Source organism: Vanellus vanellus, assembly GCF_965231255.1.
Source record: "Vanellus vanellus genome assembly, chromosome: 3".
Lineage (NCBI taxonomy): Eukaryota > Metazoa > Chordata > Aves > Charadriiformes > Charadriidae > Vanellus > Vanellus vanellus.
In genome coordinates this window covers 95,425,256-95,445,649 of record NC_138907.1, presented here as the reverse complement: position 1 = coordinate 95,445,649, position 20,394 = coordinate 95,425,256, and the positions used below count along the sequence as shown (strand labels likewise).

At 37.4% G+C, this 20,394-nt stretch overlaps 1 protein-coding gene across 5 annotated transcripts in view; it reads left to right on the top strand.

Moving 5' to 3' along the window:
- RIMS1 (regulating synaptic membrane exocytosis 1) overlaps positions 1-20,394 on the top strand; it is a gene marked incomplete at both ends in the record, with an annotated part of 345,938 nt that overhangs the window by 116,302 nt on the left and 209,242 nt on the right. For all 5 annotated transcript variants that reach the window (XM_082481666.1, XM_082481688.1, XM_082481677.1 and 2 more), the window contains one exon: positions 5,723-5,936. In XM_082481666.1, the coding sequence (XP_082337792.1) occupies positions 5,723-5,936 (214 nt within the window). The remainder of the gene's footprint in view (positions 1-5,722; positions 5,937-20,394) is intronic.

The following is a 20,394-nucleotide window of genomic DNA, read 5'->3' as shown; positions in this document are numbered from 1 at the left end:
CCTCCTAATGATATCAGCGAGCTGCCTGAAAAGTTTAAGGTATGCAAGGCGCTTATCACATGAGCATCCTCCAAGGCTTACCGTTTTTAATAATTACATGAAGACATGAGTAAAACTTTGCCGAATTGCCTATCTGATTTTTTTACTAGTTTACACCGTCAATGTAAAATACTGAATATTCAAATGAAAAGGTGGCACATGTATGACGCATAGCTAAAGCAGGTTTTTTTGTGAAATGCCTTTGAAGAAAAAGGGGAGAGGAACCCACCATATTTTCTTGGGGGAAAAAAAAAGGCCTAGAAACCTCAGCATATCTTGAGGTATACGTATACTGTTAAAGTGAACGGGTTAAGTCTTTTCACTGTCCACATGAAAACTGCATATTGTTTTTTATCTTGCACTAGCGGTGGTGGTACCGGTCTCCCATGTCTGTGTGGTAAGGTCCTGAGGTTGATGTGCCTCTCCGAGCGGCTCAGACTCTTCCAGAATTTTAGCAACAGAAGATTTTTTTTTTTTCAGTCATATGAGGTCTGATGTGCCCAAAGATTCACCCGTTGCATGATCTTTTTTTGGTCATACACATAGATGTCACCTGTGTGACAGTCACCCTCACCAGCAGAGCCAGCTTGCACAGATGCGGCTGTTTTGTTGAGCGGTGCTGTTAGAGGAAGCTTAACCTTCAAGTTTCTCCACTTCTCTGTGCTATGTTCTCAAATGTATTGTTGCATTTGTAGATATTTTTCTATTGTTTCTCCATGAAGAGGAGAATGGTTTTAATCCTATGTGTGGAGAGGTCTTTCCTGCTTGGTAGGTAAGTTTACTACATAACAAAAGGTGGAGCAGTACTGAAATCTTGGGCCATCGGATGATGCTGCCGGTGATGTGAACAGTTCAAAAGGCACCGGCACTTCTGTGTTTCTAGCAAAGGATGACTTTTCACGCGTAAATGTTATAAAGAGGTGCTCTTGCTTGTATCCGAAGTTTTATTGCGTTGAGACAGTATGTTAAAAAAGGTAGCACCATTAAGCAGGAAATGTGGCTAGAGTGATACGGAACAAAAATTATGGGACTACTAGTTCAGCAATATTAAAATGTAAATATTAAAAATATTAATGATGCAATATTAAATATGTAAAATATGTAAGTATGTAAACTTATGAGAATTTTAATGTTTTCTTACATCTAGACCTGGAGGGATATTTTTCTAATTATTTCAAATTTTGTGTGTAATAGTTCTTACTTATTTTCTTATGCAACAGCTGCTGATAGATATGTGGATTAAAGGATCACACCTTAAGGAACAGATAAATAAATGCATTTTCTTTAAGGTGGGATCAAACCATTTCAAGTCAAAGGACATTTAAACTGAGCAACAAGAATGGTCATTAACTTTTATGTACTGTCTTCTAAAGTCACCACCACAAAAATACACCAAAACAACCAACCAACCAGCCAAACAACCAAGAAACAAGAAGTTTTTACACAATAGTATCCCTGAAAGATTTTTTTTCCACTCGAGAGGGGTTTTTTCTGTTGTAAAATAAGCTCAAGGAAATCTGTTAAAGATACCGATTTCAAACATAAATACTAATTTTTAATAAGAACATTCGGTAGATTTTTTTCTAGTCAACATTTTAAAACTAGCTACTGAATTTTACTGTATTTTTAGTGTGTTGTTACAGAACACATCTGAAAGGTGATTGTAGCAATTACTTGTTAATAGGTACTATAAAATCGGAATGAATTAGATTTCATCCTTGTGTCCTGATGTGCATGGAGACTGTAAGAAGAGTGTACTTGCAGTGCATTGCTCCCTCTGGCCATCTCCTGCCTCCTGCATTTCTCACTTTTGAAAGAAAATTTCTATGAAACTTCTTCAGTCTGATTTATATGTGTCTAGTGTTAAGTCCTGGAATAGTTTCCTCTATTTTTTGTTCTAATCCTTTGGTTTATTTTTTTTCCCTTCATTTTTTGAGGCTGTGTGGGTGAGGAAAACTCCCCTTTTGGGCTATGCCATTGACCTCAGTAGTAGAGCTAGATGAATTTTGGGGTGCGTTATGAAAAATGGTGTGGATATATGTATATATTCCTCTTACATAGTAGCTTGCTTGCTTTTTCTTTCAGAGGCGATTGCATTGATATCTGCCTCAAGGATCCACCAAGGTGTTATATCATATGCTCTTATTAAATCTTTAACCTAACCTTTAGGTGTTTGTCGACATTAAGAAATAGTTAATACACTTAGATTTTCCTTGCATCTGATGAAAACGTGCTCTATAGCCTGGAAGTTAAGGAGCAGACTTGAAAAATATCCATCTGTATTTCAGTTCTTGCTTAATACTTAATATACTTTGTATGAGGCAAATAATACTTCTGTATAAGGCAAAACTGTTGAGAAGGATTTGTTGCCGCCGTTATAGAATGAGATATAGCCCGAGATGCAGAGATCCTGTCGTTCCTCAAAAAGGCGGGAAAGGCGGTTAAAGCCTTGCAAAAGAAGTAATTGAACCAGACCTGCCATGGGCTGGGTAAGAATCTTTCTGCTCTGTGAATTCTGCAACCATTTTCTCCAATTCCATTCCTGCTGCAGGCAAAATGTTAGGATTTCTTCAGTAATGCGGGGTATGACATGCAAGAGAAAAACTTGGGTTTGAACCCTTCTTGGTAAAAAGGGTGTTACACTGAGGCGGAAAGTAAGAAATTATAAGTGATAAGTATTTATAAACACCTAAAATCTCCTCTCACTTAAGTTTTGCCTAGTTGCTGGTGTGTTTATCTGTCCCTTGGTGCACACCGAAGGGCAAAACGTTGTATTAATACGCTTCCTAAGCTTCATATGAGATTGAAAAAAAAAAAAAAATCAGATGTAGACTGTCTAATTGGAAAACAACTGGAAGAGGGGCAGTGCTTGCTGTTATCTTCCCTTTCCACGTTAGTGATGAGCCAGAGCTTTTAGTCTTGCTATAGTGGAGGAGAACTGAATTTAATTTCCATGGTTCCATTTTTTAATAGAATATTTGATGTAATAAGAAATTTACCTACAGACCTCTCCATTATTTAATTGCATTCTTTAAGCTGGTTATTATACAAATTTCTGAATGTCTTCGGTTGTTTTTATGCATTATAAGTGAGCAGCTGGGTAAGATACGTTAAATCATACGTGTAATCCAATAATGTGGCCAAAGGTATTAAGTTTTTCCGGTATTTTGCCTAATTCTTTTGACCTACTTTTTTTCATTTCACTCAATACTGCAAAGATTTTTTAAGCAGGTAAGTAAAAAATAAAAATAAAACAACAACAAAAAAACCTTTGCTGCTCCCGCCAAGTTTTTCATTAGCATAAAGCATTAAGTATAATGCATCACATTTGTAGTGAGGGAGAATAGATTATTTGGCTTCTTAGGTTTTGCTATTGCTGCATCCGCCATAGAATGTGCCCATATAAAGTCGCTGTTTTTAGTATGAGAGTTGGTCGATTTATGTAGTTACGTGCAGTGATATTCCTGTCCAAATGGAATATGGGTATTTTACCACAATTCTTGTTATTTATGTTGAATTATCATTTTATGGGCTTGAATATGATCTTAAAGTAAAAATATCCACTTCACCAAAGCAGTATTTCATACAAATAACACTGATTACTTACATCGTAAAAGAAGTCCACCACACACACGTGCACACACAAAATCCCGTAGAAACACAGAATCGTCTCAGTAGAAATACATTGGTTAAATGGTGTGAGTCTCAATGCTAATTAAGGAGGGATATCATCAAGACCTTTACCTACAACACACCTACTGTTATCATTTATTAAACTCAAGATTCCCTGTTCCAAATAGTGATCTATTTAGCCGTTCTTGGCTTTTTTAATGTTATCCGGGGGGATGTGGATTTGAAGCAACATCTGGAAATGTGGGTGAAAAGCCTGTGGGTTCCGCAGAGCGTGGTGAAAAGACGGGGTTGTTAAATGTGCCCTGCTGGACTCTCCCCCTCAGGCTGTCTGGGGTCTTTGCTCAAGCTCAGGAAAAGAAAGGTCAGAGGTTGCAGTGCTGTCCTGGTGCACCTACAGAAATCTTTATTTCTTGTATGATTTGATGAGTAGTAAGATAGGTCACAGCTGAAATACGATCCTTGCAAATTAGGCTTCAGGATGGGGTAAATTGAGCTTCATGGCAGCTGAGCTTGTTGCTCTTTGCTGCAAAAAGGGTGATCCTGCCCTTTACTGGTCCTTTTCATTTCTGGCTTCAGGAGCTCATGTCCTGCCTTCCTCCCAGGTCTCCAGTGCCCTGCTTAGTGCGGAGTGGTTTAGAAAGCAAAATGATGCATTTTTATTTTATTTTTATTTTATTTTATTTGTTATTTTATATTATGTTATTTTATTTTTTGTTATTTTTTTGTATTTTTTTGTATTTTTTCATATTTTATGTTATTTTATGTTATTTTATGTTATGTTATTTTATGTTATTTTATGTTATTTTATTTTTTGTGGGGGAATTAATTTTCTGTTAGTTCAGGTTCAGGGGTTAGCTCACTGAAAGGGATCTGGCGAATGTCAAAATCAGTGCTTAAGGAGCAGTACCAGCATGCAGCCAGGAGCAGGAGAGGAGCTGGATTGCCCCTTTTGGAAGTGCCTGGGCTGTGAGCCGGTTCCCTTCTGGAACTTCATCTTTGCCAAGAAAATCTCATAGACACCATCAGGAGAACATGTTTATCCTCAAAGATAATCTCATAATGATAAGAAAGTTTTTATCACTAATATTTAGGCAATCCTGCTTTAGCAGGGGAGTTGGACTAGATGATCTCTAGAGGTCCCTTCCAACTCTGAAAATTCCGTGATTCCGTGATTTAATTATTATTATTCCCGATTTATAGAAGGGGCAGTGAAGACTAGAGGGGTGAACTCTCTTCCCTGACCTCATGATTGGAAGCTGGGCCTTTTGGGTAGCAGGACGCTTAACCAGTTGGTGGGCATGGTGTCAGGCTGGTTGTTATCTGGGGCAGTCGGAGGAGAAGTGCGGCTTCTTCGAACGCCAGTCTTCATCTTAGGAATCTATATGCCCGCTAATACTTCTATATACTGCTACAGCTAAGCTGGAAGAAATGGCTGTAAGAGGGACAGCAAACCAAGTAGTCCCTCGTACTTAACAAGACAGAGTACAATGGACTGTTAATGTAGAGATTTGACACAGAAAATTGTTCTCAGATTCTTGTAGGGCCAGTGTGATTGTAGAGCACGTTTTGAAATCTTGAAGTTATACGTGTTAGTAATTTGGATTTTGAAAACAGAATGGTGACACTGTGACTGAAGATTGCTTCGTATATTTTTTATTACGCCTGCTGTATAAATAATGTTGATTAAAAAGCAATGCAAATTTGCTCAGGCAGTTATATTTCTGCTTTTATTCTGTACATGGTAGATATTTCTATTTAAGACCATGTGTTTTTTGCCATCTTTTTATATTTGGGTCAATTTCTCGTCAAATGAAATGATTTTCTCACAAGCTTTGAAGTAAACCTGATAGGAATACATATGCCTGTTATTTCTGTCCTTTAGATTCTCCTATACAGACTTCCACGGGCAGTGTGTATTTGATATGAGGTACATTTATTATTGTGAACATGCCAAGAATAGTAGGTAGAGTTATAAATTGAAAGAAAGAAATAGACAGTAGTAGTATTTCCTCCTATTTTTGCTATATAAACTTTTTTCTCATCTATGCAGGCGGTTGCATCAACAATTTGAGAGCTATAAAGAGCAAGTAAGAAAGATAGGGGAAGAAGCCCGCCGTTACCAGGGAGAGCACAAGGATGATGCTCCAACATGTGGAATCTGTCATAAAACAAAGTTTGCAGATGGTTGTGGCCATTTATGCTCTTATTGCCGGACCAAGTTTTGTGCTCGATGTGGAGGTCGTGTCTCTCTGCGATCAAACAATGTAAGTCTTCTGATGTGTACTCTTAAGAAAAAGCCTCCTTGACATTGTCACGCTGCAGATTGTTGACCTTAAGTTTGGCATTTCATGCTTCATTTTTCTTAGGTGCTTCATTTATCACTTTGTCATGAGGTGTGTATAAAGAAGAATGATGTATTTAATGATTGTGAGGATACTTAGAAATCACAGAGTTAATTAAAATAAAATACATAGTGTATAGCTTTACTGAGTGATGGCTTTAGGAAAACATATGCGTTTTGCGTAGAATGGAAGAAAAACGCCTTTTGCTCAGGTAAAACTCCACATTGAGAAATTTGTATTGAACTCTTATTTCATTTTAGATTTCTTTTTTATAGAGTTTTTCATCTGCGTTCATAGGTTTTTCTTACGTAAAATCAGTTGATTTTTTGATATAGGAAACAACCCAACCGCTTTTCTTGCCACAATGAGAGCGTGATGTGAATGTATTTTTAATTTATTTTAAAAGTAAAAGTATAGATTAATCTGGATTAGATGTGCTGCTGTCGGGCAGGCGAGGTAAAACTTTCTCCCTCTGATCCGCACGCAGTAAGCTGCAGCAGCTGTCCACAAAACTTGAAGGGTATCTGGGAATACCCTCTGCTCGGTCAGTCCCTTACAAGGAACTGGCTACTCACTTGTACATGAGTGGTAGGATTTACATCTGCAAGACCATTATCCAGTGATGCTTTTGGGCTGATCATCCAGTACTATGGTATGTTATAAAGCATTTTACAAATATCCTTTCACTGCATGAATAATTTTATTATCTGTCATGAGATGAGCTAACTTTCTCATATGGCCTTAAGGTGCCAGTCTTTTGAAAGGGAAATGCATCAATGCTCTTTGTATCAGTGTAAATTCAGTTAACAGTGGTCACGAATTTTATAGCAGATAAGCATGTTCGCAACAGAACTACTATATGGTCTTTTCACTTTCTTTAAGCTAAACATACACGGAATAGGGCTTCTGAAATGTCATGAAAACAACAACAAAAAAATAACCCTGAGAAAAATACTCATTTCATCATTATTTTGGAAGTTTTCCATAGCCCTGATGTGAGTCCATTAAACTAAATTCACATTCCGAAAAAATTATGTAGTAGTATTGGACAGAATTTTTCATATATTCATTTTAATATAAATAGATGCATTACATTGCATCACCTGCAGGTGGTGTCATTAGAGCAAGTCTATGAAAATATAATTTACTGCTATATGTTGTGTTATGCTATTAATTAGAGTGCATGTGATACAGCTTATCTTTTCTCAGAGAAAAAATTGAATATATTTTAAGTTTTTTTTCACCAACTGTTTCAATTCACAGACATGGAAAAATGTCCATTCATTTGTAACTTGCCTTTTGTTTGTTATATTGTTTATGCTTCTGTGGATTAGAGTGGGAAAGCATGTTTTCTACATATGCAGTAACGTAATCTTTTTATTTAAAGCTCTTTTTTTTGGAAATTTTATGTTTTTATCTCTTTGTAGAGAGTTATTAGAATTGCATTTCTTTGAAATTTGTCTATTAATACTTGCCTATTTTATTCTTCTTCTCTTCTTTTTTTCTTTTCTCTTTTTATTCTGCTTCCTTGGATGCTTTCCCAAAGGAGGACAAAGTGGTTAGAATCCATGCTTTTTATCATTTATTATTATAATGTTGTTAGTTAACTGGGAAACATATTAATGTAAAAAACTGAAATGAAATTTTAAAGTCATCCAAAGGAGAGGGGGGAAGAACAGGAATCCAAATACCCGGGCCATCCCCATCCCCTAGCTGAATATACGCTTCAAAGATGTAGCCCAGCAAGGAAACCCAAGACTGTCAAAATTAGGACAATAAAAGAAATCAATAAGAACTGAGAATTATGAATAGGTTAAAAAGTAGAGCAGGTAATACAATGTAATAAAAGGTTTATTTTATAAAAACATCTTTGGTTAACAATCTGACTTTTTGCATGCAAGGTCCTTCCATCAGCTTCAGGAAGTCTAATTTAATATTTTAATTGTAATTTTATGTTGATTTCTATGGTTAGCTAGCTGTGTTTCGCTTCTGGCTGCAGCAGAAATTCAGGGAGTTCTTGCGGAATCAGCTTTTTGATTTTAATATTTCAAATAATTTGCACAGGTGAAAGATAACCTCTTAAAACTGGACATAAGTACAGTGGATGGAGTGAATCCTTTGTGAATGTGTAGTTACCATTTCAGAAAACTGCAAAACTATTTTGGGCTCAAATACCGGCACATTCACCGCTAATGCCTGTGCCTCATCTGAAATAGGTGAGGGTAGTGCCCCATTCCTCTCTGCGCCCCGTGCGCAGGGGAAGGAGTGGCAGTACTTGAGCAGAGCGGTGCGTGTCCACTTACCGCCTCTTCTCAGGCAGGTCTGCAAACGGCGGTATTCCAGACTTTAACTTGGAGACTTAGGTCGTGGGAATTAGCCAGCTTTGCAGGCACTTCAGCTGAAACGAGCGTGAAGCCGTAACAATCCAAGGTAGCTTTTGACGTGTGGGTGATGGTGCTATGCTTGTGTTACGAAGTGGTGGTACGTCCCAACTTACATGACAGCATAGCTGTAACCTGCATTTTAATACTGTGCAACACCCAGAGAAAATTATTTCTGTCACACCTGCATGTTGCATTAGTTTGGTTTTTTTTTTCTAAGGCAGTAGTGTTCTGAGAGCATGGTTGTTTTTCTAATGACTATGAAATACAACTTGCTACAGCTTCATTCCACTGCTTTCTGTGTGTTACTCTGAACAAAGTGCTGCAATAATCCAGGGCTTCCAGATCTTTTCCATTCTTTTCATCTAAATCATTTAGGATAGAGTGAGAGAAGTTTCAGCTTGATACTGATTTGTTACTAAAGCAGTGCATCATCGATACATCCACTGGTGTGCGTTAAAAGGCCAATGCGCTTGCAACAGAGTCTTCTTTAGGGTCAGGAACAGCAACGCTCTGAAGTGGTGGAGGTGCCACTTCGGTACAATTTAGCCACCTGGGTTTTGGAGAGTAATCCAGGTGAACTTCACCTGCTTATATGCTTGAGGCATCCTTCACGCTTCAGTTTGGAATAAAAACTTTGCTAGATTACCAAATCATTGCGGATCCAGAACACAGACCCCTCTGCACTAAAGTGCTCTGAAGACATGTGGGTTAAAGACATACCTGACTCGTTTGGGTTTTCTTAAGTCCAATTAAACGTATCCCTGTTGTTTGCACTTGCTTTGGTTTAGGTTTTGTTGGGTTGAACTCCAAGCTGCCACATGCCAAGAAAATGCCCTAATAACATACATGAAAACATCCTTTTTACTTTGTGGTGAAGCTGAGCTACATCTCCTTAACAGCTGAAAAGTTATGGGAGTCAGAGAGAGAGTATCCAATACTTAGTCCTGATTGCAAGAGGAACATGGGGAACTTTATAAAAAAATACGATTGCTTTCACAGTGCCTCTCTCTGAAAGCTAATGGAATATATGGTATGAATGAATTCCAGAATATCACTACAAACCTAACAAGTAACACCTTCCATAAGCAGAACAGGTGGTATAATTTATATAAAGCAGCACCAGAAAAATATATTTGTTAATTATTTTCAGTGGCTCAGCATTCCTGACTCATCTACATATAGGGAGAACCCCTTCTTTATCTTGTGAATTTAATATCAGTATGTTTAGATGAGCCTTGTTCTCTCCATATGAATTTTTACCACATGAAATTATATTAATATTAAAACCCATGCACCCAGTTATTACAAGTTAGGGGAGCATCAGTTGGAAAGGATAATGAAGTGTGAGTTACCGAAGTGCCAAGCCCAGGAAAAGTCAAGCATGATCCTACATTCAAGATATTTCCTGTAGAGGTGGATAATTAAATAGTCATTGGTAGTATTAATGGGACCACACCTGGGATGTTGTGTACTGTGCATTACCCGTCTTCGATAAATTCAAACCGGGACAGGCACAAAGTCAGTCACACAGAGGATGATCGAAGAAATGGAGAGCTCATCATAGAACTAGAGAGAATAGAGGGACAAAAGCTAAAGAAATTATAATTGATATCTAGAAAGTTTAAACAATAACAATAACCTTTAAAGTAGAGGACGTTGAATATAAGACTGATTAGAATAAGAGGATGGCGAATAAGACCGAATGGGTATAACTTGGCTATACATGCTCTTGGCTTGGAAAAAGATTTTTGCAATCAGTAGAGTAAAGCTTTGGGAAATTTTTTCATGTGACTTATTGGAAGGAAAATAACCCAATAAAAATTGAAAGGTTAAATTTGATAAGTTTAAGAAAGGATTTATGTGATGTGTTGGTTTGATGATGTGGTGGCTGTAGGGGAGTGTGTTAGGTCCTTGCTAGGACTGGGTAATACTGCGGGCAAAGCCTTTGAAGCTGTTCTTGACCTTTTGAACTAAGTACCAAATGCATTTTAAAGACTGTTTCAAAAATACATAGCAGAACTTAATGTGTTCTTTCCTGGTTTTTAATAAAAAAAGGACATCCCGAAACATTAACTCCTTTTAGTGGGAGTTAGGAAGCATCCTAGGTTTATCATGAGGATTCTCCAGTGCATTTACAAAACTGCAATAAATGGTACATCCATTAAAAGGCACATACTTTTTAATGATTCTTATTCTAATATGTCAAAACGCATACCTAAATATGCATCTGAAGTTCTTTCGTGTTCTGTGAGTATTGGTTAGCTCTTCATACTTCTCACCTGAGCCCGCTCTCCCTTCATATGGTTGCAGGCAGACCGCGTTTCATGGGAGCAGAGTCAGGTAAGAGGACTATTGGTTAGTGTGGTTATTCAAATCAGGCTTAAATGTAGTTGTGGAGTGAGAGTATTCACTGTGTTAATAATGTTAGCAATAATATCAGCAGCGGCTGGGTTTGAAAACCGTTGGCTGTTCTGTGGTGTATAGGAAAAGTACAAGTTTTTTCTCGTCCTTAATATTACCTGAGTATTTGGAATGTTATGTGAATGTAGCAACCTATTCACTGTGAGCGCTGAGCATTTGTATATACTTTTAAAGAAAGCAGAATATTATCAGTACAGGATTTGACGTGAAACAGCATTTCAGAAGGAAATCATGTAGGTGCTTAGAGAAAATCTGGCAGGAGAGACCACCTGCTTTTAACTTGGCGCAATGTTTTCTAGGTGCTGTCAGTTCCCTATAGAGTGCCTACATGTTCGCTCCGGAACCTTCTCGTTCTGTTCCGTACATCAGCATTTTAATTGCCAAAATGGTAATGGGTTTAAGTTACTTCATTCCATTCACTCCCCTCCGATGTGAGCTATCGGGGTTGTTCGGGCAATGGAGAAGCCAGCACGATGTCCGGCTGGCGCTTCGCTGTGGTTTGGCAAGGAGCGGGCAGAGCCCTGGCTCGAGTCCTCCCGCCGTCCTGGCTGCCACTGCTTGTTCTCTTCTTCCCTCCAGTGGTACCACAGCTTCGTAGAGCAAAAAAACACCTGAAAATGAAACTTTTTTTCTCGCATCATTCCTGTAAAACTTTTTCCTAATATTCGGTTAGGTAATTGAAAAAGATGCATTTCCTGTGTAAACACCTGATATATGAAGTTGTACGGCTCTCTTTCTTTCTCCTTGTAGAAAAGGAGATACATTTTAGGGTACAGAAGTAGTCTTGAATGAGCGAATGCCATTTCTTTGAATCAAAATGAAAGTATTTTGTGAGGTGATGTGGGTGTATTGAACTAAGTGAAATTTTTTTTACATGGACAGAATTAGGTGGAAGATCCACGTTCTAGATTGAGCCATATATTTCTCCCTAGCAATTAGTCTACCATTCTACAGATTTCATTGGGATTACGATTTTTGATCAAATTTGAAGTGAAAAGAATTGGGAGCAAATGATGAAAAATAGTTTTGCCACCATTTTCCCATGGTTTCCAGAAATGTTAGTTGTGCAGAATAAAGCAGTTTGCTTACTCAGTTTTCTGTTTATGTACATAAAGGATGACTTGGAAGAAATCAGGATATAAAATACGTTATAGATAAATGAGAATTGATTTAACTGAACTTAGCAGTATGCGAAAGTAACGTTATCAGTGCTGAAATACTAGAGATTCACATTTCTGATCTGGGTTTCACTGAAATGATCTTCATTTTAGTATAATTTTATACTAAAAGATTTATATATACCAAAATTATACTATACCAAGATTTATACTTGGAAAGAAAGACAACTTGGAAACATTTCCCTAATTGTATGTCAGGTGTTTGTCATTTAGTTCCTTTAAATTATGCTTAAAATTCTCTTACATAATGGCTTGCTAATTTAAGCCTTAACAACTTGAGCGCATATGCTGTGCAATTCAGCTGCGTACTAATGGTTTCAACAGAAGTTGTTAATATTGCCAGAATGAAATGTCTGGATTGTCAGGAGTGTTTCTACATGCCCTTCACAGAACTCTTATGTCAAATTGTCCATTAAAAAGCTAATTTATGTAAGTTCTGACTAATACAGCTGTAGAACCAAAAAAAAAAATTAATCAGAAGGAGGTAAAATTACATACTAAATTGCAAAGTGATAGCAGATAAATTCTCTCTCTGTAGCATTCAGCGTAATTTGTTTCCTAAAAGATTTGGCATTTGTATGCATCAGGGAAGAAGCAGTGCTTCCCAGTAATCGCTCCCTAGAACTGCTGCTTCCAGCAAATAAAAGAAGAAAAAAAAAAAAAAAAAAGTCCAACAAGAAACTAAGCAATTGTCTCAAGTAAGAGGTAGTGCACTTTCCTCTGCTTTCTGGGAGGTTAGTTCACTGTCAAACAAATCCGAGTGTTAAATTTTTTTAATTAAATCCTTAAAATTAGCTTGCTCTTCACCAGGTTTGCTGAAGCAATGTGTTTGAGTTTAACACCTGATTTTTAGTGTTCAGCTAGCAAAAATGATTGATTACTTCATGTATGCAAAATAACTGCAGGCAGGTGATGCTCACGCTCTGATGTTAACCAGATCAGAACTTTTTCATTTGATGGTTGGACTGTAGAAGAGTCACTGGACAGCTGGAGGGTTTTTTTCCTCCTATAGCTTTAGATCAGCATTAAATCAGTAACCACTTGCTTATGCTCCTTGGTTTACCCACGTTTAGTTTTCCTGTTATCCAAACACTTAAACTATCTATTTGTCATGTGATTCTACAGTTGGTGATCAAGAAAATACATTGCTACGGCAGCCTTCTTTCTTAATCCATGATAAAGGGCTCCTGAATCTTCATGGCTACTTTCGCTGTTAGCGTGCAAGCTGGGTAACAGTGTTCTGTGGAGACCTTACATAAACAATATTGGAAGCTCCAGGTAGTATAATTGAGCTTAATCTTTTGAAAATGTTTGGTTTAAAATTAAAAAAATTAAAATTAAAAAATTTACAATAGTTTTAAAACTTTTAATCCCTTTCAGCATTGCTAATGGATGTGTTACCCTATTTTTAGTCTTGTATTTTCAATACCTTTGTTTCAATTTAAGTGATTCAGGATAAAGAACATGGGAATTATTTAGAATTTTTTTTTTTTTCACGGAATTTTCAGAGTTGGAAGGGACCTCTAGAGATCATCTAGTCCAACTCCCCTGCTAAAGCAGGATTGCCCAGAGCACATTACTCAGGACTGCATCCAGGCGGGTCTTGAAAATCTCCAGAGAAGGGGACTCCACAACCTCCCTGGGCAGCCTGTGCCAGTGCTCTGTCACCCTCACCGTAAAGAAGTGTTTCCGTGTATTTGAACGGAACTTCCTGTGTTCTAACTTGTGCCCATGTTTTAATTAAGAAAAAGTCAGCAATACCTTTGAGTGTAGTAATTCCTTCCATTGCAAAAACTTGTGTTAAAAAAAATAAATATTGATAAGATCTCAAAAGTCAGTAAGGCTTTTCAAAACAAGATTCCACCTCCTCTTGCGTAGTCTCATGTACTGGATATATATAAATGGTTTTTGTATGTATAGGCATACATTGTATAGATTTTTTGTAAGTGAATATACATGCATCCTACTGTATAGTCTAATACAGGAAGTATGGGGCAAAATAAAGCTTTTATGAACCATGTTTTTGACCTTTGAAATCTGTAAATCATTCAAGGCATTTAAATCAGTTGAGGAATTATTACTTATATGCCCATTTATCTTGACAAAAAAATACGGTATGCCATAGCAGTCACAGAATCCCAGCATGGTTGAGGTTGAAGGGAACGTCTGGAGATCATCCAGAGGAGGGGCGCCAGAGGAACTTGCTCCTTACAGCTTGGAATATCCATGTGTCTTTTGGCTTGCATGGTGAACAAGGAAAGAGTCAAGGACCTTTCATGCCATTTTTGTTGCATGTCTCCTCATTGTAACTACCCGCATCATGAGCTTACGCAAAATATCCTTAAGTTCTGCTAGGGAATAATTCTGGGACTTACAACTTTGGACATATGAAATCCACAATTTCAGAGAATCCTTCACAAACAGCACTAACAAGTACTACAATATTTTTCAGCTCAGTGTTCAAACAGAGAGAAAGAAAGAAAAAAAAAAGTTACTAGATCAACTTTAAGCTTTTTGTTTCCTTCAATGTAGTATTTCTATCATTTTAATACAAACAACCTCATATTCTGTTTGATACAATTAAGTTTGTGGTATAAAGCTGAAGAGGAGCAATAGGAGTGCCTTAGAGTGATTCTCCCAGCAATGCTGTGTATCCTACTGGCTCCGGTATAGTCTGAGGGGTGGAAGGTCAGTGTTGAAGTCCACAGTAATTAAAGCTTTCTGTCCCAGGTGGGAATACTTTCCTAATGACTGAAGTAAAGAAAAACATCTTCCTACCTGACTTGGGTCAGTTTCACTAAAAAGTTAGAATGGAAAATGTTGAAATGATTTTTTTTGTTTGTTTTCTTTTTGTCCAAAAGTATGCACTGAGTTAGTATTTTGATTTGACTTTGCTGGAAATGTAATTATTGCATTTTTCTAATAAGTTACTCTGATTTGCTTTTAAAGGTGTGCCTTCACAGTAAAAGATACTAGCAAATTTAGTTCTGACATTTCGCACTTTATAAGCTAGATCTGCTTAAATGGATGCTTTAAAAATAATGGGAAAAAACCTAATTTTTTTTCAAGTGAGTGAAGGCTGAGTGATTTTTCTCATTGTTATTTAAAACAAAATCACATATGCTGAATCCATAAGAAAAGTTTAATCAAGGAAAAAAAAAAAGACACAATCCAGCTATCGACTTTTTTACAGCATTAAACTGAAATGCTACAGATATCTGATCACAGTGGCTGCTCCACTGTGTTGTGTGGTAGTTGTCTTATGATTATGTTCTGTAGGAACTTGTTCTACAATGATAATATTATCTCCTGTGTTTCCTGGGAGAAGACTTGCAGTTTCTCTTAGTTTTTCAATGTCTGTCTTATAAGGTGTTTTCAGTTGAACAAGAGAACACCTTTTCCCAGGCTGATGCTATTTTCCCCAAGTATGTGTTATTTCATAGTAATAAAGGGTTAAGGGGATGCTTTTTAAAAACTATTCTTAAGTATTAAAATAAAAAAGTATCGTGATAGTATACACTTCTGCTTTTGAATGCTTTCCCTTAAGAATTTTTTGATTCCTCATTCTGGGAGTAAAATAAGATTTATAGCTTCTTGATTTTTTTAAACTTGTAATTACTTGTGTGTCAGCAGTTGTTGCCCTTTTTATACTTTTGTTACATTGTTGAGTAATAAGCAGTGTTGACAGGGATCTTGCATCTGTTGATCCATGAAAATGTGAAAGTTCTAGGAAAAGATGGTATTAGGCATTTTAGAAATCATGCTGGTTTCAGAAAATGCAACAATATAGAAATACATCATTTCACTTTTCTGTCAAAAATGTATTCATCAATGTCCTACATCCCTGTAAGTAAAGAAGTGGGATAAGGGTCTTGTGTAAAGGAAAATATTTTTAGTTAATTAATTTCAACTGCGGATATATATTGAAAAGAAGAGTAAAGGAAATAAATTCTAACAATTGAAATCTGAGATTTCTTGTATGTATTGCACCTTAAGAAGAAAGAGGATAATAAAGAAAGGAAATACTAGCGGTGGAACACAATACTAAGAAGTCATGAGAAGGGCCTGTTTTCTGTTTCATGTGATCGTATACCTTAATATAATCAACATGATCCTATAAACTGTAACTTTATAGTAGATTCTGATCCCTGTCTATTCAGCACGCTGCAGTTTTGAAAATAAACATGTACGACCTTATAGATTTAATATGATAATGTATACATATCTGGTGTTCTGTCATCCATAGCTACAGTTGAGATGCAAAAAAAAAAATATATCTGGCAGTGTAAATTGGAGACTGAGTGCATCCCGGTAGGGGCTGTCCAGGAGCATGGGGTGGAGCTGGCAGGATTCCCCAGGGAGACCTCAGCGTAATTAGAAAATGAGGAGTTACAGCCGAGCTACAGCGATAGGAGAAGACTCCAGTGGGGGACTCTGCAGAAGTGGTTTCACAGGGATTACTTTAGAAAGGCATACTGGGCAGGCAAACATTTCAAACCATCTAATCTTTCACCCAGTTCACCCAGAAGATTGGAACCTTGGTCCCTCTTCTGGTTGATATTCTAATGAAGGCTTAGCCCTAGAGACTGGAGACAACATGGAGGGAGAACGGAATAGCCAATGTGCAGGAGACCTCCAGGCAAATGCCTAGCCTTTCTTCAGGCTCAGGGGGCTTGAAGGAGCTTGTTACTTGGTGGGATGCCTGAGGGGATACGGTACACCAGCAGAACTGACTGCTGATGTCCAAACAAAGCTCAGTCAGAACTATTGGGCCTGTGGCAGTGCCGGATGGAAGTGTTTATGATCTGAGCAACGCACCTTCAGTTTTTCCTGCAGTGGTCTGTTTTCTAGATATACTCGGGTCTTATTTCTGTGAGATGTTCTGGCCTGTCCCTTAGTTCAGACTGTGCCCAGCTGCGCTATCTGTGAAGAGTTCTCCTGTAAAAGGATCCAGTGAAGTGGAAGATTTCTTCTAATCATGCACCGCCCTTTTCTAAAAGACTTTGGATTTTGGCAACCGAACTTACTGAGTCCCCTTGTTCAGCCTCTGGCTACCTCTGTTCCTCGTGGTCACACCAAAACCGGTATGCTGCCAGCTCCTGGGCAGGTGAGAGTGTTCTCATTTAAATACAGGCGGATTCGACACTCCAGAGTGTGCCTCTTACCCCCCAACACATTCTTCTCTTCATCAATGTATTTCTTCTGGGAGTTTGTATCTTTCACCTTGAATCATTATGGCTCTCATTCATCTAAGATCCTTTCATGTGATGGGATTTTTAACATCATATGTAGGCTTTTTGGACTAAAAATGACCTCTAATATTAATTTAAAATTTCCATAGTTAAGTACACAGCTGAGGCAGAATTCTTTGTGTTTAGTAGTTACAAAATAATGTGGAGAAGCTAAATAGAACTAAATTTAGCAAACTGAATTCTGGGGCTATTTTGTCACCCCAGAAAGCAGACAGATTTTAGCTAAAAAGAGATCTTGCCTCAAAGAGAGATTTGATAAGATTTATGACCTGTTAAGCATTATGAGAAACCGACAAATAGCAGGAAAAAAATCCAGAGAACGAAGTAATTATGAGAACTCAATGTAATCTGTACTCTCTCTTGCTCTCTCTTTCTCTTTTTATTATAAATAACCTTAATCCTCATCCAGGATTAAAATTCAGTGTATTTTTAGCAATGCAATGTCCTAGATAAAATATACTTCCATCTATGTTTTGATATCTTTTGCATTCTAGAGCATTTTGTGATTTTACTTAACATATGGATACTTCCATCTCTATATCTCCAGTGCTAACATTAGTGAGGGTTTAGCATAGTTTGTCTTAGATATACCTGAGGTATGTTATTTTATTAAATATAATATGTGAGTTTGAGAATAGGACAGTGTATATCAAGCAAGCAAATCTATAGACAAAGTTTCTGTAGTATTTTGTGGAGAGGTTTTGGGTTCTGTTAATATAGGGATCCATTTGCAACTCACCCTTCCTATGGAGATAAATTAACCCCCTCCTCAAAACTGTTATTATAGAACAGTATCAAATATCTGTTACTGGTTGTTTAATGACTGGTAAGAGATTAAGTGAAAACCTGCACAAAATGTAATCTGCATTTCCTTTAGGAGCAGGTAAAACCTAATAATTTTTTAAATCCAGATTGAGATTTCCAAAGAGCTGCAAGTTATTTAAGCTGAAGCTTAATCACTTTCTGTGCAAATTCAGTATTCCTGCTAAAATGCCCGTCAACTAACTTACATGCATCAGGTTTACAGAAAATTTTGGATTAAATGTTATTTTCTCAATGTTCTACTAGATTTGTAATTAACTTGCCCACAAAAAGCAGACTCCCATAGCAAAACCTTTGTATTGGTGAGTTTTGTAGAAATGATTGGGGATATTACATTGTAAAAAGTTGAGTATTATTGAGAAATAGAGATTAATTGTAGAAATGAACAGATGTTGCTGTGAGTCTATAAATAGATGAGCATGTGCATAATGCTTGTGTTGTCATGACTGGAGGAAATTTTTTTATGTTGCTGGGATGTTATTCATGGTAGTGTCACTTGCATCTCTGCAACGTGTGGTAAGTGATCAAAGCTCATCTATGCTATTACTTACCTATGTGTGCATCGGAAAAGTTAATTTTTCTCTCTGTAGCTTTTTTTTCCTCTGGCTTCTGCAAATGGAGAGAGAGAGAAGTTGTAGGTCCATCCAGCAAACTGCCCTCAAGACCTTTGTCAGCCTGACAGTTTTACCCTTTAGGATTATTTGGATCAGTCCTTTTAGCTGTAGAGAAACTTGCTTTCCTAGCCTATTTCAGGACCTGATCTGACTATCTTTGCAGGTGGGTTAAAGAGACCATAGAGACAACTTCTTGCCCGTGTGAGCGCAATGCAGCAGAGAAAGCAACAAGGTCGAGTAGGGTATTAAATGGAGGAAGATTTCATCCATCCCTAGGCTTTCAGCATAGATATAACGGTACTCTTGCATATCTGTGAATATCCTATGTTGCAGGTTATATTCCTTTGCTGTGTACACCTAAGTATATGTTTCTCTGATCAACCAGCAAGTTAATGTTTAGTAACACCTGCTGTTCACGGTAGAGGAGCTGCCCTCTTGGTCACTTCTATAGACTCTTAAAGAGGAGGCTGGGGAAGTGTCCAAAAGAGATGAAGTCAATACATTTACCTGTCAGACTGAGTAGGAATCAGTTCCAGATGTGAGCTGTGTCTATGTTTTCATTATACTTACTGGAGGAAGTCAGTGTCCCTCAGAGTGATTCAGCTTGCTCTGAACTAAACTAAATCTGCTCTGAAACTTTCTCAACTGTAGTAGCTGTTTAGGGAGCAGAGCCCTGAGTCATCTAGTGTCATATAAGGTATTGTAGAGTTTTACTGTAGCTTCCAGCAGCTACCGCAGATGAGGGTGACTCTCGGATAGTTCCCATGTCATACCTGACAGCTCTACACTTGCATTTTGGAAATGTTAAGGCATTGCAGGTAGAACTGCATGACAGTGTTGAGGTAGTTGCATCCCGCTATAGATTTTCACTAGTTACAGTAGGAAATCAGACAGCAGTGATGGCCTGTAGACACATTTAGAAACCTATATTTAGTCTTATCTCAAATGAAACTCTACACGCTGGGTCTGAATCTTCTGTGCAAACCTACGCCTTCTCTCCCCTACAGGCAACCTGACAATTCATACAGCAGCAGATATTTTTTTAGCCTTTTGTCTCCTACATAAATTGACCTTCTTCAAAGAGGGTATCTATGGTCTTATGCAGTCTGTGATGTGTGGAAAGTTGTGAATATATTCTGCTATAGAGAGTTCCATTTTTAATTTCACTTGTTAAAGACAAACACTGACAAGAAAATGTTGTATGGAACTGAAAATTTTACTAACCCACAGTTCAAATTTCAATATTAGGATATAAATTATTAGTGTTAGAAAATTATTTTTCCATTTTTTGAGTATAATTCATAGACCTTTGAAGACCAAAATCTTTTTTTAACTTCATGGCCATACAATTAGACACTTAAAACTTGTTGAAAATCTGCTATACACAATCTTCAGGTAATGAGAATGGCATAGTTCAACTGACTGTGAGTATTCAGCTTTATAGTAGTCAGCTAAGGGAAGAGTTTACTTAACTAGCTAAATCTAGGCTAGAATGTGTTAGCCTTCGTGAGGCTAAGATGGTGATTGGAGAAAACCCAAGGTGGTCTGGTTGATTTAGGAGAAACTGCTTTTTTTTTTTTTGGTAAAAAGAAGCTGACTGATTTGGGATACAAGAGAGAAGTGCTGCAAGCTGTGCAGACTGTTTCTCCCAAGCTGAAACTAAGGAGCAACCTTAATGTTTCAAGCCACAGAAGATTCAGGCAGGCTTA